General features: G+C 42.2%; 1 protein-coding gene across 1 annotated transcript in view; it reads left to right on the plus strand.

The window, feature by feature from the left end:
* The window catches only part of LOC144219453 (uncharacterized), an 18,679-nt gene extending 4,423 nt beyond the window's left edge, over nt 1-14,256 (plus strand). Inside the window, exons 2-4 of the mRNA XM_077749463.1 lie at nt 4,889-5,031; nt 9,127-9,239; nt 14,101-14,256. Of these exons, the coding sequence (XP_077605589.1) occupies nt 4,900-5,031; nt 9,127-9,239; nt 14,101-14,206 (351 nt within the window). The 5' untranslated portion in view covers nt 4,889-4,899 and the 3' untranslated portion in view covers nt 14,207-14,256. The remainder of the gene's footprint in view (nt 1-4,888; nt 5,032-9,126; nt 9,240-14,100) is intronic.
* The last annotated feature ends 481 nt before the right edge of the window (nt 14,257-14,737 follow it).

A 14,737-nucleotide genomic window follows, 5' to 3' on the forward strand; every position in this document is an offset into this window, starting at 1 on the left:
GAGAGAGAGAGAGAGAGAGAGAGAATCCCAAGTAGGCTCCATGCTCAGTGCAGAACCTGACCTAGGGCTTGATCCCCCAATGCTGGGTTCATGACCCGAGCCAAACGAAATCAAGAGTCTGACACTTAACCAACTGCCACCCAAGTGCCTGTAAGATTTCTCTTTTACTGGGCTTGATAGCATTCAAGTCAATCAAGCAATCAAGTCAAGAAAGAAAGAACAGAGTAGGCATCTATTAAGAACAGTTTTGAGCGTGGAGAGAATTTATAAAAAGAACAAAAGTGAGTTTGAAGAAGATGCTAGTAAGTGAAGCCACTTCTGGGCTTTCTAAGTTCATCCTTGGTTGGTGGAACCTTGCCTTCTTCTTTACTGACTTTCTCCTTGAGTAACTCACCAGCTGGCAGCCATATGGGCCCACAGCAACTAATCAGGCTCTATTCAAGGATATAAGGCATGTTCTCTGTGCCATTTTAAAAAAATGTTTAATGTTAATTTATTTTAGATAGAGAGATAGAGAGAGAGAATGAGCAGGGGTGAGAAAGGGGCAGAGAGAGAGGGAGACACAGAATCTGAAACAGGCTCNACCTAGGCGCCCCTCCAGTCACCTCCATTTGAAGCAGAAATCCATATATCTCTACTAGAGTAACCAAGCATTTTTTAAACAATATTGTGACAACATTCTTTTCTGGAAAAAAAGTGAGCCAGTGAAGCTTTTTTGCTTTTTATGCAATAAATAATAATAATAAGAAGAAGAAGAATGTATTAGGGAGTACGTTAGCATACTCTTGTAGCCCTGAGAGAGAGGCAACGAATCATACATTTTAGTAAAACACCCCAGAGGTCTTCAGCTATTACATATCACGTTTTTTAGATTAAGTTTATTTATTTGAGAGAGACAGAGAGAGAGAGAGAGAGAGTCCCAAGCAGTCTCTGCGCTGCCAGCTCAAAGCCCGACATGGGGCTTGGACTTAGGAAACCCTGAGATCCTGATCTGAGGTGAAACCAAAAGTCAGACGCTCAACCAACTGAGCCACTCTGGTGTCCCTTTTCAGATTTAAGTTAAAAATCTCTATTTTTATTTTAGTGGGTGAAGTGCTTAATCTCTATGTCCAGAAGTCAAAGGTCATCCACTTATTCTTAGAAAGCAATAGTAACAGGAACTCCTCTTTGTTTTTCTTTTTTTTTTNAGTCAAAGTCAGACGCTTAACTGACGGAGCCACCCAGGCACCCCAGGACACATTTAAAGAGTAATTTGGTTTTATTTCTTCTAGGAGATGCAGGATTAAGAACTCGGGTCTGTCACATCAGGAAATCTGAGGCTCTGGTCACAGGTGTCAGTGGATATTCTGTATATAAGCCGTTTTATCTGTGTGAACCCAAGTTTACATCACTTACTAAATAAGGGAGTTGGGCTGTATGTTTTTCATTATTTATTTTTGAGAGACAGAGAGAGACAGAGTGTGAACGGAAGAGAGGCAGAGAGAAAGGGAGACACTGAATAAGAAGCAGGCTCCAGGCCCTGAGCTGTCAACACAGACCGACGTGGGACTTGAACCCATGAACCGTGAGATCATGACCTGAGCTGAAGTCAGATGCTTAACCAGCTGAGCCACCCAAGCTCCCCAGAAGCTGGACAATATTAAAGGTTTTCCAATATCTTATCACCAAAGACATTTTTAAAAAATTATTTTTGTCCTCCATATTATTTGATCTTATTTTTCTCAGGAAACGATTTGGTCCATTACTCAACCCAAATTATTTCAATCATTTTTGGCAATCAAGATATAATAATTGTTATAAAATAAGGAGGTCCTTTATCATACATNTTCAAGGTGAATATTCACAGGACTCGAACAAAGTAACGCTGCTTCTCAACTCTTCCGCCTCGGGGCCATCTGGAAGTGGTGAACTTGGGAGGAAGCCCTGAACTCTCGGTGGTCACATTCCAGGTCCCCTTCACGCCTCCGGCGCCTGAGCGGGCCACCGCCGCGTGCTGGGTGGGAACGCAGTGTCGGGCTTGCTCAGTGTCCCCGCGCCAGACACACACAGAGCGGGAGCCCCGTGGGTGCGTCCCTGGAGCCACAGTCAGAGGACAGTGGGAAGCGTTGGCTTGAGTGTCACTCCCTGTTGTGAAACAGGAGTGAAATGGCCGCCGAGAGCGCTCATAAACCAGGGTCATTGAGGGCTGAGGTTTCTACCTTCGGAAAGGAGCACTGAGAGGTAGCGTGACATCTTCCTGGGCCGCTGCTCTTGGATAAAGCAGCCTTTTGTGGCGTTTAAGTTCTTTGTCTCTTGTTTCAAGGCGGGACAGCGCCCCCTCTGCTCTGCTCTTTGCATTTGGGGAGCCTTCAACCCATTGGCTTTGGGTCTTGATTCTCTCTGTCTCTCTGTCTCTCTCTCTCTCACTTTAGCTTCTCTTTCAATTCCATTTGGCCCAAAGTATTTCATAAAGCTCCTGATGAATAATTCACACTAATGTACTAACGGTATATACATTTTAAAGGAGAAGCGACTTGTTCCAGGAGGAAGGTTAATAATGTAACAATGTAATGGTTTGATGTTGCTAGAAAAACAGAATGTAATCACATGCCTCTCCCTTACCTCAAGAGCCACCTGTCACAGACAGTTTCCTAATAAATGGGAAGGAAGATTTACTCGTAGATAATTCTATCAGGAGAAATAATCATTGCTCTGTGTCGGCCCCTCCTTTCTAGGGAGGCTTGATGCCAGCACCTCCTCCCTCATCAGCATGTTCCTGACCACGCACAACACAGCGTTTGTGGGGGCAGCGTGCCAGCAGTTTGCCCTTTCAGCACGTTGGTGGCGCGGGCACCCCCCTCCCGCGCTGTCCCACTTCGGTACTGCCGTGCCCGATGCACAGCGGATGCCTGACGAGTGTCACCCGGAGGCTGACTAAATTAAATTAAAGCCAAAGCAAAACAAAACCACCACCACCACCGCACAGTGACAAAGCCCAACAACCCAAGCGTATCACACCTAATCTTTCAAACTTCATAACATTTTCCAGCAGAAGAATATGTCATTTTTCCTAGGAGACCAGAGCGGACAGTCTCAGTCCTGTGCCCTCTCGTCACCTGCCTATGAAACAAAGGCAGCGAGAACCCAGGAGAACTATGAAACCTTTTTTGTNATATCACACCTAATCTTTCAAACTTCATAACATTTTCCAGCAGACGAATATGTCATTTTTCCTAGGAGACCGAGAGCGGACAGTCTCAGTCCTGTGCCCTCTCGTCACCTGCCTATGAAACAAAGGCAGCGAGAACCCAGGAGAACTATGAAACCTTTTTTGTTTTTGTAAATAGGATGTAAATGCCTACTTTCAAGTCGCTATCCTAACGCGACGGCGTGGAGCGGAGCCAGCCGCCCTTGGGTGGGTGAACTCGGGTCNCTCCCCAGAAGCTGGACAATATTAAAGGTTTTCCAATATCTTATCACCAAAGACATTTTTAAAAAATTATTTTTGTCCTCCATATTATTTGATCTTATTTTTCTCAGGAAACGATTTGGTCCATTACTCAACCCAAATTATTTCAATCATTTTTGGCAATCAAGATATAATAATTGTTATAAAATAAGGAGGTCCTTTATCATACATGCAAATAATAAATGAGCATTGCATAGATACCCTATGTGTTCAGGGAAGGAGAAATTACTAATCAAATGGAATGTGCCACAGTTTTGTAACTTTCTAAAATATGAACTCCAAACCTGGTGAGTACTTCAATTTGCCTGTCTGTTATTGGAGAGTTTTGAGGGGGGGAAGTGAATAATAATCTTTTTCTGACTGTTTGCTCCAGACTTAGGCAGTCAGCATATGTTGAACTGCATGTTGTTATAAATGCATCAGGATTATAGGCTTTGGAATATCACAGTTTCTTCTGCTCTGAGTGGATTTCTGTGCCTAATGTGCTCCTAAGAACATGGCTTTGAAACTTGGTAACAAAATTTGACCTGTGTAAGATGCATTAATGGTTCTATTACATCTTATCTTAAAAGTTACATTTTGACGGTGTAAGATATACTTTCAGATAGCCTTAAGTTTCCTTGTTTTGTAAAAGAATTATGTGACTGTAACACAGAAACTGTGCTGACCCTTACTGATATAGTCCACCTTGAATCTATCCAATCAAACTCAAAATACCTACTAAATATTAAATTAAATTTGTTAAATTAAATTAAATTAGATTAGATTAAATGTGTTAGCAGCCAGGAAGCTTCTGGTTACAGTCCATGAATAGTGAGCTTGAAGCACGGGAGGTAAATGTGGATTCATTTAAAATCTAGGTTGGTATTTTTTTCTTTAGGTAGATTTTTGAGTCTTAGAAGCAGTGTATTAAAACTTAATAATTTTTAATAAACAAGTTCTGGAAATAAGGACAATTTCAATATAACTTATTTTAAGGTAAATGGCTCTGGGGCGCCTGGGTGGTTCATTTAGTTGAGCATCCGACTCTTGATTTTGGATCAGGTCATGATCTCAGGATAGTGGGATCGAGCCCCAAAGTGGGCGCTGGGCTAAGCATGGAGCCTGCTTAGGACTATCTCTCTCTCTCTCTCTGTCTCTCTCTCTGTCTCTCTCTCTATCCCTCTCCCCCACTCTCATTTTGTGTCTCTCTCACATATAATGAATGAATGAATGAATGAATGAATACGTACATACATACATACATACATACATAAACAAACCTTCAATTAAATGGCTCTTATGGTTATATTATTGTATAACCTGGAGCTATTGTAAATTATAATGTGTCAATTTATATAATTCATTATACTTATTGATAATCATTTTAAATCTCACATAATAGACTGTGAAGAGATTGTGAGTTCTACACAGTCACCCTGTCACACCTTATTTTTCAAGCGGGGACCTGAATGAGTCCAGAGAGGCACAGTGACGTGCGAACCATGGCACCACGGGCATCACCCCTCAGGTGCTCTGCGGTCCCCGACGGCCCCGGCTCTTCCACACCACACTTCACACCGCCTCTCGACGGGACCGAAACCGTGGGTATTGTTTTCCCCTTATTGCCTTAAACGAGCACAATAGACAGAAGGTATTAATAAGTGGGACACTTACACGGAGTACTGAATGCTGCGCTCCCAGATGTGATGGAAAGTGTATGATAGGAGCCAGACTAGTCTCTGGACAAAAAAAAAAAAAAAAAAAGAAAAAAAAAACCCAANCATAAGTTGATTGCCGAAAAAATGTAAAATAAATGAAGGAAAGAAAAGAGAAGTCCTTGACTTATTTCTCTCTCTGGGAATGTGTGGTAAGAATAGTGCAACCTTCTCGTGATGATTCAGTGGTTTCAGCAGAAGCTAACATCACGCAACTCTAAGAGCCCTGAGAGGGGATCCCTGTGCACTATTGTCTTGCTAGCTGAGATCCAGAATAAGGAAGAAAATGGTTGACAGCCTCGCATTAGGGTTGATTCTCTAATTTCTGTTAACTCTTAAATAATCTTGTAACTCGTGATTCTGAAAAGAAAAGGTCTGAAGAGAGAAGCAGAACGCCGTTCCTTATATAATGAAGAGAATATTGTCTTCTTGCGTGTCTCGGGGAAGGAGTAGCATGTGATTTAATGCCTGTTAGTCCCTAAATCAGTGGTTCCAGAGTGTGAAACCCAGACCAGCAGCCCTACCATCACCTGGGAACTTGCTAGAATTCTTGCCACCTCCTCCCCCCAGGCCGACTGGATCAGAAATTCAGGGGACAGTCCCAGCAGCCCAAGTTTTAACAAGCCCTCCAGGTGACTAGTGTCCGTGGAAGTTTGAGAGGTACAGCCCTAAATCATGCCCATATTGTCCATTTAAGCCTTCCTGAAGGCTGTATAAGATGAAAATAATACTATGCAGCTGTATTTGATGCATTTAGAATCCACATTTCCTGCTTTCCTAATATATGTGAGACTATAAAGAGAAAGCCATGCTGATACCTCCCTCGTCATGGGAATGGTGACATTTCTGCAACGATTCCCTGAGAAAATGTTCAGGGCATAAAGAAATGTTCAGGCGCACAACACTAGAGGGGGTGTGCCCTTGGAAATCGACCCACTGTCTAGAGTCAAGAAGATTTTCTAGGGTAATTCTGAGAGTGTCATCCTTTCCACTGAGAAGCGGTACACGAGGGAGATAATTTCAAGCCAATACAGATGTAGGTGGTTTGAATTCAGAGATGATTGTAGCCCGATGGGTAACAGGCCTGGGATTTATGTGAAGAGAGGAAGAGCGCGTGCACTAATGTTCGTCTTGCTGACAGATAGTTTTAGCCACCTATTTCTTGTTTCAGATATGTAACAATTTTCCACTTGATCTCCTGTCTGCGAGGAGTTCGAGGTCCCTGGTACTTTCTCTCTCCTTCATTCCTGGGAAGCACATGGGTTCACCTTAGCTTCCCTGGGACGGAGAAAGGAGTCGCTGCAGGTGCCCCTGGGTGGGATGTCAAGTAGACATTCACAGGCTAGAGTGAATCAGCCTAGAAAGAAATCTCAAGTAGAAAAATGAGTTATAATTTGTCTCTTGATTCTTAAGGGAATATGAAGGTACAAATTCCAATCCACTTGTACAAAAATCTACCCAAGTGCTTTGTCTTTTTTGGTATAGGTTCTCAAAAATTTAGGGAAAAATTGGATAAATTAATGGCTCATGTACTTGACAGAGCTAAGACAGAATGAGTAGAAAGGCACCTAGACTTTCCTTCTTCTTTTGGATCTTGGTTAACCAAATTCCCCAAGGATAAATAGTGGATTATGAGCCAGACTTACCAAGGTGATGGAATACATTTAAAGGAAAAAACCAACAAAACTCAAAGTATATGTCAGCACCTATTAATGCTACCAGTGAGAAGGACAAGGGTGGAAATGGCTATCAGGTGAGAAGGCCACCAGAAAGAAAGGCACTTTGGGAAAAGAACTGCCTGGAGACACAGAGTTGAGTTTACAGGATAAGGAAGGGAGAGGAGCTGTCTCTCTCTCCTCCCTGCATCCTGCACAGCTACATCCTTCTGAAAATCAATTCTATGAATATAGACTTCCATTTCTTTGGATTCAGATCTGTGATTCCCACCTCCACCCACAGCCCAAAGCTCATGCCACCAAGTAACTGACAGTTGTTGAGTCTTGCATAAGTAGTCTGTGACCAAAAGAAAAGCCACTTCTCTGAATTCAGATGGGGTGAATCACTGGGAAGAATCTTGGAAAAAAAGTGTATAAGTCTAAGCTCTCCTGAGAAATCAAACCAAGAGGAGATGATAGATATGAGAGAGAGAGAGAGAGAGAGAGACATAGATACATAGGTAGGTAGGTAGGCAGGTAGGTAGATAACAGATACATGGATGGATAGATCGATGGGTGGATGGATGGATGGATGGATGGATGGATGGATGGATGGATGGATGAATAGGTAGGTAGGTAGGTAGATAGATGATAGATAGATAGATAGATAGATAGATAGATAGATAGACAGATAGATAGATGATAGATACATACATACATACATACATACATAGACAATAGATAATAGATCCATAGATAGATGATACATACATACATATATAGGTAGATACATAGATGATGATGATGATAGATAGATAGATAATTGATTTGGAGGAATTAGCTCACANGACAATAGGTAATAGATCCATAGATAGATGATACATACATACATATATAGGTAGATACATAGATGATGATGATGATAGATAGATAGATAATTGATTTGGAGGAATTAGCTCACATAATGGAGCCAGCAAGCTGGAAACTAAGGTAAGAGCTGATGTTGCAGTCTTGTGTCTGAAATCCACAGGACAGGCTGGAACACTGGAAACACAGGTACGATTTCTGTGTTACAACCTTGGATGTAAGTCTGTCTTCTAGAGGACTACCTCAAGTTTTGTTCTTTTTTTTTTTTAATTTTTTTTAATGTTTTATTTATTTCTAGGAGAGAGAGAGAGAGACAGCGTGAGCAGGGTAGGGTCAGAGAGAGAGGGAGTCACAGACTGAAACAGGCTCTGAGCTGGCAGTCAGCACAGAGCCCGACGCGGGGCTCGAACCCACGAACCGCGAGATCATGACCTAAGCGAAAGTCGGATGCTTAACCGACTAAGCCACCCAGGCGCCCCCCTCAAGTTTTGTTCTTAAGACTTTCAACTGATTGATGAGGACCACTGCATTATCAAGAGCAACCTTTATTTAAATCAACAGATTTTAAACCTTAATCATATCTACAAAATACCTTCAGAGCAACATCTAGACTAATGTTTGTCCAAACAACTGGGCACCATGGCCTCACCAAGTTGACACATAAAGCTAACCATCAGACACAGTCAGATCTTCTGGCACTTTCCCCATCTTTCTGGAAGCCATGCTGCAAACTTCTAATACGTTCCCTGGTGTGGCTTCGGTAGAGAGGAGCCTCACTGTGTAAACACAGAGCAAGACAGGGTTTGCATCAATATTTATGCACACAGAGAGTCAGGCCTTGATATCCTTCATCTGAAGAACAAGTAATCAATTAATCAATTTAAGAATTTCTTATACATCAGCAGTTGCTTAAAAATTATGCCTTGTTCTATACAGCTGTGTGCCTTCAGCTTGACACGTTTGGTTTTTACTGAAGTGACTGGTCACCATCATATTTTTTCTTTGGGCAGACCAAAAAAAAAATGGTCTCAGCAAATCTATTATATCTATAAGTTTCTTATACTTTTAATCCCTTGCTTGGAATTATTTTAATTTTATTTTTTAAATGTTTATCTCTTTATTTTGAGAGAGAGAGAGAAAGAAAGAGAAGCAAGTAGGGGCAGAGCAGAGAGAGAAAGAGAGAGAGAGAGAGAGAGAGAGAGAGAGAGAGAATCCCAAGCAGGCTCCAAACTAAGTGCAGAGTCCAGTGTGGGGCTTGATCTCACCAACCAGGAGATCATGGTCTGAGCTGGAATCAAGAGTCAGACGCTTAACCGACTGAGCCACCCAGGCTCCCCTATTTTGATTTTCTTTTTAATGTTTGTATTGTAAATGGGACTAGTTTATTCATGTTGGAAAATCAGGTTTCTTGAAAACATTTATGTTTTTTCATTGTTTGTAATTGTCTGTTTTCTTTTAGAACATAGTATTTGTCTTTACCATAAACTCATGGCTTCTCAACATTTTAATGGAATGGTCTTTGCTACTGACCATCTCCCCGCCCCCAGCTTCTGGCCTTCAGTCTTCTGAGAGGTAAGAAATGGGCTCTTACTGGCTGATTACTTTCTAGACCAACTGCCTTTCTTCCCTGCATTTTTATTATTTAAAATCAATCTTATCCTGCTTTTCCTTTCTTTTTCTTCCAGGGACCAACCACTCCCTTATTTTGTTGAGGTATATCCTTACGTAGCTTTGTAGGAAAAGAAACACTTAGTTATCACATATTTTAAAATGTTTCTATTCTTGCCTTGTGTGGTAGTTCTCCTAAACTTAGAACTTTCAGATGAAAAACCTTGCCCCTCAGAATTCTGAGAGTATGATGATCTCTCGCCATCTTTCGACAGTTACTGTTCCTATCAGGAAATAGGGTGAACATTTTTTAAACACAGTTTTAATTAGCGTGGAATTTGCAAGGTATGTATCTATCCTGAAATCCAGGGAAGGTGAATTTATTCTGCTTGTAGTTTCATCATTGTGGAAAGTTCCAAAATCAAAGGTGAAGTTGCTACAGTATGTACGTAGCAAAAACAATATATCTCTCCCAATGCTGCAATTACAGATGGATTCACACTCTTTTACATAGATGTGAGCCTCTGGCTACTTCAGTCTTTTTTTTTTTTAATGTTTATTTTGAGAAAGGGAGAGACAGAGCATGAGCAGGGAAGGGGCAGAGAGAGGGGGAAACACAGAATCCGAAGCAGACACCAGGCTCCAAGCTGTCAGGACAGAGCTGGATGCCAGACTCGAACTCATGAACTGTGAGATCATGACCTGAGCCGAAGTTGGATGCTTAACCTACTGAGCCACACAGGTGCCCCTTCACAGTCTTCCAGTGCAGTATTACCTGAGAATTTACAAACCAAATTATATCATTGATTATAAATTACTTGGCATTCCTCTTTTCAACTATAGTTAAGATATTATAGTAACCTTTAAAATTGTCTATGGATAGTTTACCATTTTTATACACGTATTTTCTGCACCATAAAAGGAATATTATAATTTTTTTTTCGATAAGAAATTGCCAGGTCTGAGAGGCTGTGAGTCATTTGTTTGACATGAACACACAGCCTGTACCACTTCCTCTGTCATTCTGCAGCTTCCCTTGGTCTTGGCTTTTGTCACATTCTTCTGTCTGCTCCAGTCTCCTGTCCAGAGTTCTTCATTATTCTGAATTTTTTAGAAGTGCCTTTACTACCACTTTAACAGAATCTTCAAAAGAAGGGGCCAAGGTGTGCTCAGTCTCACATTTTGGGCAAGAAGCAATATGGTGCTATTGTTGTTTATTTCCTCCGTAACTCCCTCCCCGAAATACTGCATATATGACATATATTTATTTTATTGTTTTGAACCATTTAAATTACTTGAATTTTGATAATGTTTAGACTCCTACCAATAATTAAATGGGGGAGTTGGTAGAGAGTCAGGAAACTCATCTGATGAGTCAAGAGTTGGAAGGTATACATGGTTTTAATTTTGAAATGTTAACTTCTGTTAAGTGTTAAATTCCTAAGCATAATAATGAGATGAACTTGACTGCTAATGTGACGAGCACAAGGGGGAGAAGCTACATCCCCCTAGTTGTGGGGATTCTGTTCCTTATTCTCCCTGGGCCCTTGGGAAACCCTCTCATGAGAATGGATTTCTAGGAAGGCACAGACATCTGTGGAGATGTCCCTAAGAACCTGAGGACTCCAAATTAAGAGTAAGAATTCACTTAAGATGTGTTGGCAAGAAAGATATTTATCTGACACTAAGGATTTCCATATTTAAAATGTAAGGCATGAAGGTGGTTGTAAAGTAGAATGAACACTCAAGTAATGAATGTCACAAAAGACTCAGAATGGCACATGCAGGTCCCCAGAATTTAGTTTCTGCTTGTGTGACCCATCTAGTCAAAAGAAAATTGCCTTTGGCCATTATTGGATTGATTAAAATTATGGTCCTGGCTCATATATGTAACCAGACTAAGTATCAGACAAAACTCAAGATCTATGCAGAGAATGGGGTCAGCCCAGCACGAGTTCGGTGCAAGTCATGGCCGGATGCTACAAAACTTGGCTACGGTGAGCTTCTTTTTAGAGGTCATGAGCACTGGATTCGACCACTGGTGTGGTCGACTTACTTCTCTTCTTGAAATTTACGATTTACCCAGTTCCAGGATGCATGTTTGCTTCAGGGAGTATCGTCATTTATAAAGCAGATTTTCTGCCCTTTCCAGTACTTACCAGCTCCAACAGCAGCAAAGAAACAATAAAACAATGACAAACACAAACTTTCCACCAGTGAATGTTCACTCCCTTTCTTAGAATCCCTCGAAGCTGGATTACTGGTGTTTAATGTTGAGTTTTCCTTACTCTTCCAGGTAGGACTAGTGATGAGAATCCAGCGGTACCACAGCAACCAAAGAAAATCAGGAATAGGGGTGCCTCCCGGGACCCCACAGATGACTTTAAAAAGGAAGGATTCTAAGTGCCTTGTAGAAAAGCAGGATAGTTTGGATCTTGCTATAGGAGTGTATCAGTATTCCACGACTCATTTGTTTTTCATAGATATGAAAATTAGGTAACTGCCAGCATCAGAAAACATAGTGGATAATTTTAAGGGAAAATTTGCAAGAGATAGTAGTAGCATGATATCACATCAAATACTGAGGAGATTCGGGATGCCTGGGGGCTCATTCAGTTAAGTGTCTGACTTTGGTTCAGGTCATGATCTCGCGGTCCGTGAGTTTGAGTCCTGCATCAGGCTCTGTGCTGACAGCTCAGAGCCTAGAGCCTGCCTCGGATTCTGTGTCCCCTCTCTCTCTTTCTCTGCCACTCCCCTGCTGCTTGCACTCTGTTTCTCTGTTTCTCTCTCTCTCTCTCTCTGTCTCTCAAAAATAAATAAACATTAAAAAAAAAAGTTTTTAACTGCTGTTGCCACCCTGTCTACTTTCTCTTTGGATTTGATACCTGGACCTTGAACTCAAACCTAATGTGACCATAAGCTCTCACCTACTGTAAGGAAACTGTAGGCCAAAGAATTGAATGTTTGCCCCAAATATTTCAAAATGCAAAATAAATCAAATTCACTTTCCTCACTGACCTCTTAAGGCCAATTTGCATCCTCTTTACGTGCGTGCTTTTCTCCATTGTTATCACATTTTGATGGCGACTCTTTTATGTTTGCTACGAGAGGGTTGGAGCTGGGTTGGCACGTCAGCAGCTGTGAAGGGTACTTCCTAGAGCCGCCTGATGGCAGGAGGCCTTGCACTAGAAATCCTGCCCTGCTACTTCTGACTTGTCTGCGTCCTATACCTTTGTTCAGACATTGAGTGTATTTCAGCCACTTGGTGGGTTAAACTGGCTTTTGCATGTCTACCTAGGAACAAACCTTCCTTTACACGATTTCTCTTAATAAGAAAGACATTCTGGGGGCGCCTGGGTGCCTCAGGGGTTTGAGCATCTGACTTCAGCTTGGGTCATGATCTTGGCATTTGTGGGTTCGAGCCCTGCGCAGGGTTCTGCGCTAAGGGTTCAGAGCCTGGATCCTGCTTGGGATTCTGTGTCTCCCTCTCTCTCTGCCCCTCCCCTGCTCTCTCTCTCTCAAAAATAAATGAACATTAACACATTTAAAAAAAAAAGACATTGTACATATCAAACAATTACTCACAACTACATTTGAGAGCCTAGGTTTATTGACTCTTGAAAACATTTTTCATAATTTCCTGCTGCAAGACACCCCTTGTTAGAGCCATTCAGCGAGAATCCTGAACCTTCTAGTGAAGTGTATCTTCCTCTCGCCCAGGGGCAAGGGGCAGTCCAAAGCAGACAGCTGACTTCAGTGCATCTCCGGCATTTCAAACCTATTGGAGGAATATTGCAATTTCTTTCTTTCACGTACTGTCCATGCCCAGTACAGTCTTCTCAACTTTTATGGCTCCATAAATCTACTCATCCATTAAATCAGGCATTCATCCACAGTTTGAACACTGGTTGAGTTACCATCAAAGACAGTTATACCCGGGATTCCCAAATCTTTGTTTTATTCTTAAATGTTCTACTTATATCAAGACAAGTGTTTGTGCAGCCTGCCCAGGGCGTTCCGTTTTGGGATTTGTCACATGTCTGATCGAGCTTGCACCAAGCCGACGGCGCCTTCCCAGGCAGCCCTGCTGTGTCGGGAGGCTTCCGGGGGCATACCCAGGCCAGGGACTTAAGAGCCTGCCAGCCACCTCCCCAGGTGTCCGTTACATTTACCAGCTTGGTTGTCTTTTCCCTGGGTTTTCTGTCTGTCTCCCTGCTCTCCTCTTCCCTCCGTCCCCCCTCCTCATTTTCCCTCTTGCTTCTTCTCCTCTTCTTCTCTATTTTCTATCCGGCCTCTGGCCATCTCTGTTACTTAAGAGCTTACTTCAGTCACAGCTCTGATGACGTGCCCGCCCTGGACAGGTCGGAAGCCCTGTGGGGACAGGCATCTGTTACAGACCAGCATCCTTGGCCTCTGTTTCCTCTACCCTTGACGCATGGCCGGTGTCCTCTGCTACTGTTGGGTCCTGCCCTCCCCCGGCCTCACCCTTCCCCACCTTCACCCCTGCACTGTGTGCTTCAGTCACACTGGAAATATTCTTTATAGTTTCATTCTTCTGTGTGTTTGTGAATGCTTTCTCTCTCTCTCTCTCTCTCTCTCATTCTTTCTCTCTTTTTCCCTCCATCCTAACAATCACTTTCTAAGCTTCTCAGCCTGGCTAACTCATCACTTTCTGCCTGCCTGAAATATCCCTTCCTCTGGTCGAGGTAGAGCCCTCTCTCTTCTTGATGTGGCTTTTGCACTTTGCACGTACTGTGGTTGTAAATCATCCCGGGAGCTTTGGAAGCTCCGTATTTGGATTCAAACCCACTTCCTACCTTTGCAGCTGGAAGACAAGCTCTGGAGCTCTTACTGGCCAGATGAAGAGGATGGTACCCATGTATGGTGGTGGCGTGGAGTCACAATCCTTGCGTATGGAATGGATGACTTGACTTACCTGGAAAATGACACATTTTGATGTTTGTTCTGATTTGGTTGAAGAAAAACAAACATTGGATTACTAGGTTTCACTCTGTGCTTGTTTTAAACGTTCATACAGATGTAAAATTTGTATTCTAATATTTATGTCAGTTTACCTTTTATTTTATTTAATTACTTATTAAGTTAGTTAGTTATTTTGTGTGTGTGTGTGTGTGTGTGTGTGAAGAGAGAGAGAGAGCCCAAGTAGTCTCCTCACTCAGTGCAGATCCCTAACCCCAAGCAGGACTCCATCTCAGGATATGTGAGATTGTGACTGAGCCGAAATCAAAAGTTGGATGCTCGACTGATGGAGCTACCCAGGCACCCCCTCAGTTTACCTTTTACAAAGTAATTCTGTGAAGTAATTTTAAAGTCAGGCACATTATTATGGAATGAAATTTCTATATATCTAGAATGAATGAATATGTGAGCCTTCACATTAATATGGTTTACCTTAAGCCATGATTTCACCAATATGAATGGCATATCATTTGGGTATAAGG

Source organism: Crocuta crocuta, unplaced genomic scaffold (genome assembly GCF_008692635.1).
Source record: "Crocuta crocuta isolate KB4526 unplaced genomic scaffold, BGI_CrCroc_1.0 scaffold89, whole genome shotgun sequence".
Lineage (NCBI taxonomy): Eukaryota > Metazoa > Chordata > Mammalia > Carnivora > Hyaenidae > Crocuta > Crocuta crocuta.